The sequence below is a fragment of the Lagenorhynchus albirostris genome, chromosome X, assembly GCF_949774975.1.
Source record: "Lagenorhynchus albirostris chromosome X, mLagAlb1.1, whole genome shotgun sequence".
Lineage (NCBI taxonomy): Eukaryota > Metazoa > Chordata > Mammalia > Artiodactyla > Delphinidae > Lagenorhynchus > Lagenorhynchus albirostris.
The window spans coordinates 89,953,536-89,968,738 of record NC_083116.1 but is presented as its reverse complement, the minus strand read 5'-3'; the positions used below and the strand labels follow the sequence as shown (position 1 = coordinate 89,968,738).

Sequence of the window (15,203 nt, the reverse complement as noted above, 5' to 3'; positions counted from 1 at the left end):
TTGGCAGGCTTTAGTACAGGATATTTTCACAGATGTCACTGTGCATACTAAATAAGAAATGTGTTCCAGTCTCAATTATTGTAGATTTACATAATGCAGTCCCAGCTGACCTTAGAATCACTTTATTTGGCAACCTCAAGAAAGCAATGCTTGTGTGCCTTTGGAACTGGCTGGATATCTGTTTTGTCTGACTGATAATTCAATTTACTCACTCTAAAAAAATGAAACTCCACATTGAGCATATCTATACTAAATGTTATGAAATCCTGCATCTAGAATCTGACTTCATTAGAATAGTAATAGAAAATATGCTTTTAAAAAAGTTTTATTTTTTGAAAAGGTAGTACATCCACATAGTACAATTTTCAAAAGTTCTGAAAGGATATACAGTTGTCTCCCTCCCATTCCTTCCCTCCAGCCACCCACTTCCCCTTCCCTTTCCCAGAGGTAATCAGGGTTCCCAGCTTCTCGTATATCTTTCCAGAGATAGTTTATGCATATACACTCAATTATGTATTCACCATTCGTTCTCCTTTTTACTTACAAATGGTAGCATATTATCCTCAGTATCCTGCACCTTGCTTTTCTAATAATGTATATTGGAGGTCATCCCACATCACTACACAAATGTTGTCCAAGTTCTCTTTATCCATTTTTTTTTTTGTCTACCTAAAAGGTTGCTGTGCAAACATTCCATGATTTCAGGAGCCATGTGGAAAGCTTCCAATCTTTTTTCACAAACAGTGCATCACTGAATACCTCTGTGTGTCCATCATTTTGTACATGCATGAGTATATACATTCCTAGAAGTGGAATTGCTGGCTCAAAAGCCATGTACATTTATGGTTTTGATTGCCTTGGAATCATTCCTCATTGAATAAGAGTTTTTCCTGGACTTGTTGTTTGCTGGAAGTTCATGTAAGGGAAGAAATGGGGCCACATTCTAGGCAGATCAGAGTTTTTCTAACTGGAATTACTTTTGCATTTGGTAGGTTTTTCAGACTTGACTTTCCAGAGTCAGTAAATAGGGGCAGCTGTTGGGTTCTTCACAAGAACACTCCCTTCTCTTTCCCCAGCCCCTGCCAACTGCTCCTCTCATGAGTATAGACTACTTTCTGCAAATATGGCTTGTCTGAGCAATTCCTTGTTGAGGCCCCTGCCTGTCTCTCCTGAGACTCCAAATGGGTCTAGGAAACGTCCCACCTGCCCATGCTCTCTGTTACCATTGTTATGTATCTATTTGGTCTTGCACTCAGCCTAAAACTTGGCTAACAGTCCTTACCAGTGCTATCTCACATCTGCAGCCTTGACCACTCCTCTCTAGCCTTTGAAATCTCCTTGCACTGGTGCTTGATTTCCTCTGCCTCTGGCAGCCCTCTCTTCAGGGTTTCAGTGATCTCCTAATTTTGTCAGATACAGAGATTACACGTCCACTTCTTTTTCTCCTAGTAGTTTTGGGCGAAGACTGAGATGGAAAGAAAAAAAGGCTGACTTTACTCCCCATATTTAAACCAGAAGTCAGAACATACTTTTAAAATGTTTACTTAAACTGACAAAACTTTCCTTCAGTGAAGATAACTGCATTGTTGACTCTCTAATGTGCAATGAGCTTAGACTTCCGGGTATGGCCTTTCCCATGGGCTTTCTTTCCTGTATGTGTTCTCTGATGTACAATAAGATTTGACTTTTGAGTAAAGGCTTTCCCACATTCTGTACACTTATAGGGTTTCTCTCCAGTATGAGTTCTCTGATGTACAGTGAATGTTGATTTTTCTCTGAAGGCTTTGCCACACTCTGTGCACGCATAGGGTTTCTCTCCTGTGTGTGTTCGCTGATGTATTATGAGCTGTGACTTCTGGCTGAAAGCTTTCCAACATACAGGACATTCATAGGGCTTCTCTCCTGTATGGATTCTCTGATGTATAATGAGCTTCGACTTTTCTCTGAAGGCTTTGCCACATTCATTACATTTATAGGGTTTTTCTTCTGTATGCGTTCTTTGATGTATAATGAGATATGATTTCTGGGAAAATGCTTTTTCACATTCATTGCATTCATAGGGCTTCTCTCCTGTATGACCTCTCTGGTGTAGCATGAGATAGGATTTCTGAGAGAATGCTTTCTCACATTCATTACATTCAAAGGGTTTCTCTCCTGAATGAGTTCTTTGATGTACACCAAGGTTTGACTTTTGGGTGAAGGTTTTCCCACACACATCACATTCATAGGGTTTCTCTCCCGTATGAGTTCGCTGATGCACAATGAGGGTTGACTTCTCGTTGAAAGACTTCCCACATTCTGTACATTTATGAGGTTTCTCTCCCGTATGAGTTCTTTGATGTATAATGAGAGTTGACTTATCACTGAAAGTTTTCTTACACTCATTACATTCATGGGGTTTCTTTCCTGTATGAGTACTATGATGTATAATTAGATCAAGCTTCTGTATGAAAGATTCCCCACATTTGGTGCATTCGTAAGTTTTTTCTCCTGTGTGGGTTTTCTGATGGACAATGAGGTTTGACTTTTGAGTGAAGGCTTTTCCACATTCATTACATTCATAAGGTTTCTCTCCCGTATGAGTCCTGTAATGTATAATGACAGTTGACTTTTCCCTGAAGGCTTTTCCACATTCTGGACACTCAAAGGGCCTCTCTCCTGTATGAGTTCTCAGGTGTATAATGAGCTGAGATTTTTGGCTAAAGGCTTTTCCACATTCTGTACATCCAAAGGGTTTCTCTCCTGTATGAGTCCTCCAATGTACAATGAGGTGTGACTTCTTGCTGAAGGTTTTCCTACATGCAGTACATTCAAAGGGTTTCTCTCCATTTTTAATTCTCTGATGTAGACTAAGACCTTTCTTTTGCCTGAGGGTCTTCCCACACTCTTTGTATCCATAGGGTTTTACTCCAGGAGTTGTTTTCTCATACTCAGTATGGAAGAATAATTTTGCACATTCATTATCATGCTTCTTTCCTGCAGAGCTTCTACTAAATAAGTCTAAATTATCTACCATATTATATCCAAATGACTCAAATTTATGGGGCCTTTGTATTGAAGCAACAAGGTTTGTATTCAGATGAAGTATGTTTCCGAATTCATTATAGTCAAGGCCACTCTTGGTGGTAATTGTTTTCCTGTCAGGGAATCCAACTTGCATCAGATATTTATCTTGGTCATCCTGATGCTGTCTCTCAAACTGTTCATCAACCTGGCAGGCTTCTTCTAGAAAGAAGTACAATAAACCATCTTTATACTTTGACATTATGGAATGGACCTTCTTTAGAAATGCCCTACCATATGAAAGCTGATACTGATATCTCATTTTATGAGTTCCTGGAGAATCACAGCCATCAAATCCTGTTCTTTTACTAAACTCCCACCTGCTAGCCTTTTTGTTACCAAAACAATCTTACCCTAACATCTCAGTCTTTCTTACCTCTACTTTTACATCACTCTGGAGATATTATCACCCTTTATTTATCATATGAACTCTTAACTGTTCCTGACTTACATTATTTCCACCTAGACAGAAATACAACACTGTGACTTGTGGACTCAAATCTTACAACAATCCTGAAGCCCACATTCTCAGTAAATGAGAGAAATATCTAGAATAATTAGCCTTACAAAAACAAAGAAACCTAAATATCCTTGCCCAATTTGGATTCACCTTTGTATTCATCCAAGTTTGCATTCACAGTTCTTCAACACCACCTTCTGCTTCTGCCTACACTAATTCCACTAAAAACTCCATCTATTGTTAACTCCAAACCCTTCCTCATGTTCCGTCACTCACATAGCCCCGTCCTCCATATTTTGCTATATTCAGAATCTAGATAACTTTCAAGAAGCAGTTCAGTCTTTTCAAAAAAGCTTAATCTGATCTTCCTCAATAACTTTAACTTTCATTAACTTCTAAAGTAGTCAGTTATCTGTACCACTCATTTAGACAGTTAAAATTGCAAGGCCTTGCCTTTAATATACCATACTTCATCAATTATAAGATGCGTATTATTCCACATTTTAAAACCTCTGAATCCAGATTCACCTTACAATCAATGACATGTCATAAATTGCTGGAAAATTTTATTTCTCAGTGGTGTGTCTTAAAACCAATGGTATCCTGGACAGTAAATACTTTTTGCACATACACTGAATTTTTATTTTTTGTAGTTTAATTTTCTTCTCACCTTTTCCTAAAATTTTATATGAAAAATTTCAAACATACAGAAAAGTTGAAAGAAGAGTACAATAACTACTCATATTACCACTTAGATTTAATAACAACATTTGAGAGTAATACTGAATTTTAAAAGGGATCATGCAGCTGTGGCTTCTCTTCCTATGACTTCCTTTCTTTCCATAGTAAAGCACTAGTTCTTAACTGAGAGTGAATATCATAATCATAAGAAAAGCTTTTAGAAAATACATTCGATGGGACCCAAGCTCCACCAAGGATCTACTGAATCTGGACCTCCTTAGGTGGTTAAGAAGCAACATAGCACATGTGGCTAGGGTCATAAGTTCTCTAGGCCAGGATCAAATCCTGGATCAGACTTTTACATGTTCTGTGACCTTAGGCATATTAGCTAATCTATTTGCATCTTACTTTCACAGCTGGAAAACAGGAATTATAATAGTGCCCACCGAAATGTAATGTTTATGTACAGCACTTCAAATGTTTACTAGAATAACAACTACCACTATTACAATACAGCTACTACTATTATGATTGAGTCACTACATTACTATAAAAAGAAGTAAGGACTATCTCAGTATATTTAACATGTTCTTGAATTAACTGAATAAAGAAGGTGTATAAAAATAAGCACAGTAGGCTAACATTTTTCTAAGGAGGAAACAAATATATAAGTATATATTTAAAATAATATAGGCTCATACTATAAAAAACAATGGAAGGATAAATCTTTAAATTTTAACAAATGGTTACCTATGGGGGAAGGAAGAGAGAGAGTAGGATGGAGAGGGAAAGAGGCTGGACTTCTTTGAATATACCTTGTTTTCTAGGTTTGATTTTATTTTCTAGGTTTGATTTTGGAACCAAGTTAATATTTTGCAAATATTTTATATACTCATAAAGCAAAATTGAAAATAAAAGGATTCCCTAATAGTAATAAATATCCCCTCATCTGTATTTCCTAACAACCATGCTAAAAAGTCTTGATTCTCAATGGCACCAACATGATTACCTCAATTGATTCAACCCACTATACACATTCAGCAATCTCAGAATAATATTAACAATATTACCATCAGATGTAAGATTAATAAATTAAAAACCTTTAAGTCCAGAATTTGATTTGGAAATATACATTTGAATACATGTCTTTCTCTTAAAAATCTTTGTTTACGTAGTTCCTAGCTATGTCAATGAAAAGGCCTAAGAAACAATTCCCTAACATCCAAATTGTGGTCACAAAACATTATTTACCACTAAAAAGAACCAAGGCTCCTTGGAGAAATGGCTGATTCCAGGGCAGAGAAAGGAACTGTATAATATGAGCCTGGAACATCTTGTAACAACAGAAAGCAAGGAAGCTACCAAAGCCTAGGGACCCAACTTGAAGGGGTTTCCACTGGCCAGAGATAGAGCAGTTTGATTTATAAAAAGGGTAAGGCAATGGATCAAAACATAAAAGTGTTTAAATCCATAAGTCCATAAATGATACTCCAAAAAGACATACTAGGCTTTGAATGATGCTACAAAACCAACTCATTTTGAAAACTGATAAAGAAATGGAAAAATACATGTAACTCATATATAACCAAATACAGTTGACCCTTGAACAATGCAGGGGTTAGGGGCACTGACCTTCTGCACAGTTGAAAATCCAATTGTAACTTATAGTTGGCCCTCCATATAGGTAGTTTCTCCTCCTAGTCTGCGGTCCCACATCCGTGGATTTAACCAACTGCAGATCATCTAGCACTGTACCATTACCATTGAAAAACGCATATAAGTGGACTTGCACAGTTCAAACCTGTGTTGTTCAAGGGTCAACTGTAATAGATGGAGGGCAATCCCTCTTTATTGAAGTATTCCAGCTAATCAACAAAGAAGGAAAGTTCTTTACAGAAAAATGCCAACTTACAAATGTAGAAGGAATGATAGAAAATGCACCATTTTTCTAACCATCTTAGTAATAATTGATTCAGGCAAGAATCATCAGTGAACGTTAAAACCACCAGGTAAAAATTTTGGAGGAACAGGATATTCACACAGTTTGGCAGTTCCACAAAATGTTAACACAAACAGCTATCACATGGTCTAACAATTCCACTCCTATGTATGTTCTCAAAAGAAATGAAAATGTACATTTCAAAACTTCTACATGAATGTTCATAGCAGCATTATCTATAATACCCCAAAAGTGGAAATAACCTAAATGTCCATCAACAGATGAATGGATAAACAAAATGTGGAATATCCATACAATGAAATACCATTCCACCATAAAAAGTGATGACACATGCTACAATATGGACAAACCTTGAAAACATGCCAAATGAAAGAAACCAGACATAAAATTCCACATTTTGTATGGTTCCATTTATAAGAAATGTCCAGAATAGGCAAAACTATAGAGATAGAAAGTAGATTAGTGCTTGCCAGGGGATGGGGGTTGGGGAATGGAGAGTGACTGATAAGGGATAGGAGTTTCTTTGGAGGGTGATGATAATGTTCTAGAATTAGATAGTGGTGATGGTTAGACAGTATATTCTGTGAATATAATAAACATCCTGAGTTTTTGAGTTTCACTTCAAAAGAGTGAATTTTATTGTATGTTAATTATATCTTAATAAAGCTGTTGTTAAAGAGAGAATCAAGATGCTTTAGGAGAACAAATCTCATAGGAATGTCTAAACTGGATGGAATCAGGTAACCCAATCTGGGATTAGAGCATTAGTGCCTAGGCCTGTGACTCATTTGGGCCTGGCTTCAGATGAGCAGTGGGAGGTAAGAACGATAGAACTGGCAGGGCGTGGGGCCAGCGGACTGTCATTTACAAGACAACTTTATACAGGGAAATGGAGCTGTGCAGAAACTTATTGGTGAGCACCAACCTAAGGAGAGTGGTCTGGTGGGTGTAGGATAGGGGAGGGGGTGTCTTAGGTGTTCATGTCCCTGTCCTCCAACAACCATTCCTGAGATATTCCTGAAAGTCCTTTCACAGGTCCTCACCCCTGACTGACAAGCTGGGACCTCCTGTCCCCATAGCCTGAGTCAATCCCACTTACCTGGAAAGCTCCAAATTGGGATTTTTCCTTCTGGCAGGCATGGCTCTTCTACCTCCAATTTAAGGATGAGATCTGGTTTGGTAACCTGCTGCCCTGCTAATGAGAAATGACAGCAATACCTCCTTGGTCTTCAGAGCCTCTGAGAAAAAGGAAGGTGGAGTTTGGGGCAGTACAAGCGATATATCACTTGACACAATGGTCGTCAAACCAATTCACCTGAGTTTTGAGTTCACAAACACCTTGTCAGGAAAGCAAAGGGGGAAAAGGAACTCTGATCCATGGAACTTAATGACAAACTCTTCAATCAGTTCAGAGGCCTTGGAAGTTTCCAAACTTGAGAAAGGAAAAGCGTTCTATTGGACAGAATAATCATAAACAGCAAAATTACCTGAGGAAGCCATTCTTACCCACAGAGACCAGGTTGCTGTAGGTCTCCAGCATCACATCTCTGTACAGGTTCCTCTGTGGAGGGTTCAGGTATTGCCACTCCTCCTGGGTGAAATCCACAGCCACATCCTCAAATGTCATGAGTCCCTATAATTGCACATTCTTTTATTCTAATATGCTTACCACTGGGTGATAAGGATGGAATGAATGTAGGGGAACTTCTGACTGGGTTTCCAGTTCATGATGATAATTTAATACAGGATGCCTATCAAATTAGTGACCTACTTTGTGGGAAAAAAAAATCACAAGTCATGGTAGAGAAACTATTACATTAAATAACAGAATATTTAAGACAATGTGGCATTAGCACAAGGATAGATGGATAGACATATAGTCCAGTAGAACTAAAAAGATAATCCAAATATGTACGGACACCTGAGTTATGATAAAGTTGAAACTGCAAAACAGTGGTGACAGGATGATATTTTCAAGTAAATGTGGATGGGTTACCAGATATCTATATGGGGACAAAAATGACATTTAACCCCCTAACTCTCACTATATACAAAAATCTGCTACAGGTAATTTGTAAATCTAATGTGAAAGGTAACACGATGAAGTGTCTGGAAAATAATATAGGAAAATGTTTTCATAAGCTTGGTGTAGGGAAAACATTCAAAAACAAGACATGAAAAGCACTACTCATAAAGGAAAAGACATACATGTTACAAGATTAAAAATACAGCAGTAAAGGCAACCTATAGATGGGGAGATTATCGGCAGCTTTCATAAGTGATAAAGCGTTCTGATCTGGAACATATAAAATAACCCCTACAAATCAAAAGACACATACAAACAATGCAGAAAAATAGACGAGATGTGAATAGATACTTCACTAAAAGGAAAAAATAAACATATGGACATATGTTCTATGAACATAAGAAAATATACCCAACCCTGTTAGCACTCAGGTAAATGAAAATTTAAGCCACACTGAGACACCACTTGGCACCCACCAGAAACATTATAATTATATGACTAAAATGCCATAAGATGTGGCTTCCCTGGTGGTGCAGTGGTTGAGAGTCCGCCTGCCGATGCAGGGGACACGGGTTCGTGCCCTGGTCCGGGAAGATCCCACATGCCGCGGAGCGGCTGGGCCCGTGAGCCATGGCCGCCGAGCCTGCGCGTCTGGAGCCTGTGCTCCGCAACGGGAGAGGCCACAACAGTGAGAGGCCCGCGCACTGCAAAAATAAATAAATAAATAAATAGATAGATAGATAGATAAAATGCCATAAGATTGTGTTGAAATGGGAACTCGCACACGCTGTTAGTAGGAATGTTAAAAACTGGTATAACTGCTTGGGAAAACAGTTTGGCATTATTTACTAAAGTTAATGATTTGCAAACACTATGACCCAGAAATTCTACTCTTAGGTGCACACTTTAGAGAAAATCATGCACATGTGCTCTAGAAAACAAGTACAAGGATGTTCACAGAAGCACTATTTCTAATACTAAGTTGTGGGAAAAATCCAAATGTCCCTCAAAAATACAGTAGGTAAATTGTGGCACAATCTTTCAAAGGAATACTATGTGGTAATGAAAAGGAATGAACTACAGCTGCATATCCAACATAGATGAATGTCACAATTGTACTAATGAGCAAAAGAATCCAGCCACAAAAGAGCACATACTGCATAATTCTATTTATATACAGTAGGAGAACAGGCAAGCCTAATCCATGATGTCAGAAGTTAGGAGAGTGATTATCTTTGAGGCTGATATTGATTGAAAGAGGGCATGAAGGGGGATTTAGGTCGTGATTTATGTTATAATCTTCACCTTGACCTGGGGGTGGCTCCACAGTGTGTCCACTTTGTGATAATTTATCAAGCTGTACACTTATAAACTGTACTTCATGTATGTTATAATTAAAGGTACTTTATATCTTTATACTTAAAATTATTTTTGACAAATGCAAAGGCACTTTGATGGAAAATGGGAGTTCCCATTTCAACAAATGGTGTTGGAACAACTGGATATCCATATGCCAAAAAATAAAAATAAAAAAAGAACTTCAATCCATACCTCCAACATATATAAAAATTAACTCAAAATGGATCACAGACCTACATGTAAAATCTAAACCTATAAAATTTTTAGAAGAAAATATAAGAGAAAATCTTTTTAACCTTAGGTTTACCAAGTATTTCTTTGATGTGACACCAAAATTCAAAAGACACTGTTAAAAGAATAAAAAGCCATGGAACAGGAGAAAATATTTACAAATCATATACCCGACAAAGAAGCTGTATTGAGAATACATAAGAACTAGAACTCTCAAAACTGAAAAAAAAAAGCAAAAGAGACATACTTTACCAAAGATATATAAATGGGAAATAAGCACATACAAAGATGCTCAACATCATTAGCCATGAGGAAACTACAAATCAAAACCACAATGAACTACCACTACATACGTATCAGAATGGGAAAAGAAACGGACAATGCCAAGTGCTGGTGATGTGGAACAACTGGAAGTCTCATTTATCATAGATAGGGATGCAAATGGAACAGCCACTTTGGAACAGTTTTCTAGTTTCTTATGAAGTTAAGCATATACTCCCATAGGACCTGCAATCCCACTCACAGGTAAATTTACCCAAGTGGAAAGAAAACTTATGTAAACCCAAAAACCTGTACATGAACATTTATATAGCAGGTATATTTGTAATCACCAAAATATGGAAACAACCCAAATGTTTTTCAACCAGTGAGTGAAAAACAAACTGTAATCTATACAATGTAATACTACTCAACAAGAAAACTGAAAGAACTAATGATACATGCAACAACATGGGTGAACCTCAAATGTATTACCCTAAGTGAAAGAAGCCAGACTCAACAAGCTACATACTGTATTATTCCATTTATATAACATGGGAAAGGCAAAACTATAGAGACCAAAAATATATCAGTGATTACAAGGGGCCAGGGTGCGGCCAGGGGTTGACTACAAAGGGGTTGACTACAAAGGGGAAATACAGTTGACCCTTGACAACACAGATTGACAATCTGACAACACAGATTTGAACTACATGGGTCCACTTATATGCAGATTTCTTTCAGTAAATATACTGGAAAAATTTTTGGAGATTTGCAACAATTTGAAAAAACTAACAGATGAATTGCATAGCCTAGAAATATTGAAAATATTAAGAAAAATTTAGGAATGTCATGAAAGCATAAAATATACGTAGATACTATTCTATCCTTACATAGGCATATGGTGATATTTATATAAAATTAATAATGTGTTAGTTTTCCTACTATTTTATAACTTTGCTTTCAAAGAATTTTATTACCGTACAGTATGCCCTTCTCTCTCATAATTGGAGAAACTGCTTATCAGCCTATCATCACAGGTAAGTGGGTTTTTAAAAAATATAACAATGTTTCCAATACTGTATTATGAATATGACTGTAATACTGTATGCCATAAAATTATATAACCATTCATTAGTGTATAGGCTAAGCTACCGTGAAGCAATCATATCGACTACACTATGCTACCATAAAGCAATCATATTGCTGCTTCTTCGTTATCAATGTATAAATCGTTATAACTGTAAATAAAAATGAATTTCTTTTTCATACTATCTTTTCATTGTTGATATCGTGTTAATAATCTGTATAACATCTACAGTATTTTGTATCATATAAGACAATATTAATGTAGGTACTGACAGATGATGTGATTCATCTTGTAAACAGACGACACAAACTTAAGTATCGACAAATACAGTGCAGTACTGAACATGTGTTTTCTCTTCCTTATGATTTTCTTCATGACATTTCCTTATCTCTAGCTTACTTTATTGTAAGAATACAGTATTTAATACATATAACATACAAAATATGTGTTAATAGACTGTTTATGTTATTGGTAAAGCTTTTGGTCAACACTAGGCTATTAGCAGTCAAATTTTGACGGAGTCCAAAGTTATACGTAAATTTTCAACTGTGCAGGGAGCTGGAACCACTAACCCCCGAGTTTCCAAGGGTCAACTGTATTGGGAGGCGATAGAACTGTTCTACATCTTCATTGTGGCAGTGTCAAAACTTGCAGAGTTTGCCAAAAGATGCAGAACTGTACACTGAAGGCCTATTTTACTGTATACAGATTATACCTTAATTTTTTATTTAAAAAATTAAGGATCCTCCAGGTAATATGGAATAACTTCACCTGTTAAAGGTGAAGTAGTTAAATCCAAATCTCTTCACATATCCTCCAAACAACTATACAGATCAATATGAAGAACAAATAAAACTACACATAACCTATACCTTCAGTATAACTTATAATAGAAAATAGAGAGTACTATACACATTTCTAATTACCTATAATTGAAAAACAAATACCAAATTCCAGCTCAGCTGGCTTTCAAATTACCTCCACAAACCTTTCTGGAGTGTGAGAAGGGTATGAAGAAAACAGTCAAGAGAACAGAGAGGGGAGCAGAGAACCTAAGAATGAGCTGAAATCAAAGCTTAGAAAGAGAAAATCTACCATAAGTATAAAAACACTGAAAAGTGGGCTAGATCAATCACAGCACCAGCTATAAGAACGGTATATGGGACCCAAGGTGGCAGTCACAAAAAAGCATCACCTCCAAGGGAGCAGATGATAAAAAGGAATGAGGAAGAACCATGTGGAGATTGGGTTGTAAACGGGAAAAGCTAGAGGGGGAAACTGAAGGTCATGTGAGACAAAAAATGACCTAAACAAACTAAAACAAGTCAGAGCACACACAAGGGGCCCCTCCACAGTGCCAAAAGAAAGTCTCCATTAAGGGAACTGCAGTTTGCCTCACTGACAAAAGAGGGGGCTCTTGAGCCAAGAATCGTGCAAGTCACCACAACCTCCAACAGTCCTTAAAAAGATGAAAACAGTGTGCATCCATTCAAAGCTTGAGAACAACAGAAAATGAGAAAATATTTCAGGTGATAAGAAATTCACCCCACAATGGCATTAGCAAAATGACAGAGTAGGCAGCTCCCAGCCCTTAGCTTCTCTCCCACTACCACCGCAAAAATGAAAATTAAAAAACAAACAAAAAAGTGTCAGAACCAACTTTGTCAAAACTCTGGAAAACAAAGGTTTGCAGTAACCACATGGAATCAAGAAAAAGGCAACTTAAAAGACATCAGGAGGGCTTCCCTGGTGGCGCAGTGGTTGAGAGTCCGCCTGCCGATGCAGGGGACGCAGGTTCGTGCCCCAGTCCGGGAGGATCCCACATGCCGCGGAGCAGCTGGGCCTGTGAGCCATGGCCGCTGAGCCTGTGCTCCGCAACGGGAGAGGCCACAGCAGTGAGAGGCCCGCGTACCGCCAAAAAAAAAAAAAAAAAAGACATCAGGAAGACTTCATGGCATCTTTACTTGCCCCTCTCCTAAGAGACAGCAGTCTTGAAGCAGCAGCAGCCAATGTTCCCCATGTGGGACCCCCAACCCCTAATTCTAAAGGAAGCAGAGCAGACCTTATTCACAAATTAGTGTGTGTCTGTTCTAACCTGTCTGGGGCTACCAGAAAGACTGATGCAAGGTGCTCCTCTCTGTTTCACCTAACTCTGAACTCAGGCCAGAAAGCAGTAGGCATTGCTCTTAAAGGCTGCAAGGCAAACTAACAACCCAGAGATGCCTGGGGCAAAAGATTACAGTCCAGACAGACAACAGACTGCCTAAGGCCTGAGAGGAAATACTGGGGGGGATTCTTTGGGAAATTAGGACATTCAAAAGCACTCATGTACAGGGGAATGTAGAAAGCCACACATATGCCCAGGATAAGACTCATGCTCACAAGAGAACTTAGAAGACTCTAACTGCTCTAATTCTTCCTGAGCATAGAAAAATGAAAAGCTTCCAAATTTGTACAAGAACTGAGTATAAATTTGACACATAAACTCATTTAAGGTTGTACAAAATAGGAAAATGCAGACTAATCTCACTTATGAACAACAGTGCAAAAAATCCTAAATAAAATACAGTTAACCCTTGAACAACATGGGGGTTAATCTACGTATAACTTATAGTCAGCCCTCCATATCAGTGGTTTTCCACATCTGTGGATTCACCAAACATGGACTGTGTAGTACTGAAGTATTTACTATTCAAAAACATCCACATATAAGTGGACCCAGACAGTTCAAACCCATGTTGTCCAAGGGTCAACTGTATAAGCAAAAGGAATAGATCCACATGACCAATTAAAATTTATTCCAGGCATACAATGATAGTTCAATATTAGAAGATTCATTAACATAAATCACCATTAAACAGACCTAAAGAGAAAACTTACATGATTAATCTAATTAATATAAGAAATGCTGATACAAAAATATTGAAACAGAATTCAATACCCAATCCCAATTAAAAAAAAAACAGTAAAGATTAGAATAAATGGTAATTTCCTTAAAATAACCAGATAGGAAGGAAGGGAGGGAGGGAAGGAGGGAGGAAGGGAGGAAGGGAGGGAGGAAGGGAGGGAGGAAGGGAGGGAGGGAGGGAGGGAGGGAGGAAGGAAGGAAGTTTTACATAGGGGCCTTGAGTCACCATGAATAGCATAACGATGTAAGTTTAGGTGGGGGCTGGCCACACCAGAAAGATCAACCACATGATTTAGGGTGGGGGCTTTGGGTCACTCCCAGAGGGGCTGGAGACAGACAGTAGCCACATGGACAATCATGCCTATAAAATGAAGCCCTAATTAAAAACTCTGGGGGACTTCCCTGGTGGTCCAATGGCTAAGACTCCACGCTCCCAATACAGGGGACCCAGGTTCGATCCCTGGTCTTGGAACTAGATCCAACATGCCGCAACTAAAGATCCTGCAGGCTGCAACTAAAAGATCCTGCATGAGGCAGTGAAGATCCCAAGTGCCACAACTAAGACCTGGTGCAGCCAAAATAAATAAATAAGTAAATGTTTACAAACAAACAAAAAACTCTGAACACCAAGGATCACAAGAGCTTCCCTGGTTGACAGAACTCCATGTGTACTATCACACATCAATGCCAACCACACAAAGTCATGCACCCTGACTCCATGGGGAGAGAAAAATGGAAGCTCCATGTTTGGTACTTTCTGGGGCTCTGCCCTATGTACTTCTTCCCTTGGCAGGTTCCAATCTGTATCCTTCCCCTGTAAAAAGCCATAACCATGAGTATAACAGTTTTCAGTGAGTTCTGTGAGTCCCTCCAGTGAATTGTCAAATGTAAGGGTGACCTTGGGGACCCCCAAACTTGTAATTGGTGTCAGAAGTGAGGGTGGTCTCTTATTGGGACAGTTCCCTCTAACTTCAGAGTTGTCCAACTCTTCATAAATAGAATGATAGAAAGTCACAAACATGTAGTTATCCCTAAGTTATTTTATAAATTTATTGTGATCCCAATTTAAAAAACAAGCTTTTTAATGGTACTAAACAAGGTAGTACTAAAGATCATATCAAAAAATAAATGTGCAACAATAGCTAGAAAAGTCTGGAAAAGAAAAAG

At 38.1% G+C, this 15,203-nt stretch overlaps 1 protein-coding gene across 3 annotated transcripts in view; it reads right to left on the bottom strand.

The window, feature by feature from the left end:
- Positions 1 to 316: 316 nt before the first annotated feature.
- The window catches only part of LOC132512939 (zinc finger protein 182), a 33,294-nt gene continuing 18,407 nt past the window's right edge, over positions 317 to 15,203 (bottom strand). For 2 of the 3 annotated variants that reach the window (XM_060137010.1, XM_060137009.1), the window contains 3 exons: positions 7,671 to 7,797; positions 7,264 to 7,359; positions 317 to 3,225 (listed from right to left, as the gene is read on the bottom strand). In XM_060137010.1, coding sequence (XP_059992993.1) covers positions 1,595 to 3,225; positions 7,264 to 7,359; positions 7,671 to 7,797 — 1,854 coding nt within the window. In that variant the 3' untranslated portion in view covers positions 317 to 1,594. The remainder of the gene's footprint in view (positions 3,226 to 7,263; positions 7,360 to 7,670; positions 7,798 to 15,203) is intronic. The other variant, XM_060137012.1, reaches the window with a different exon arrangement.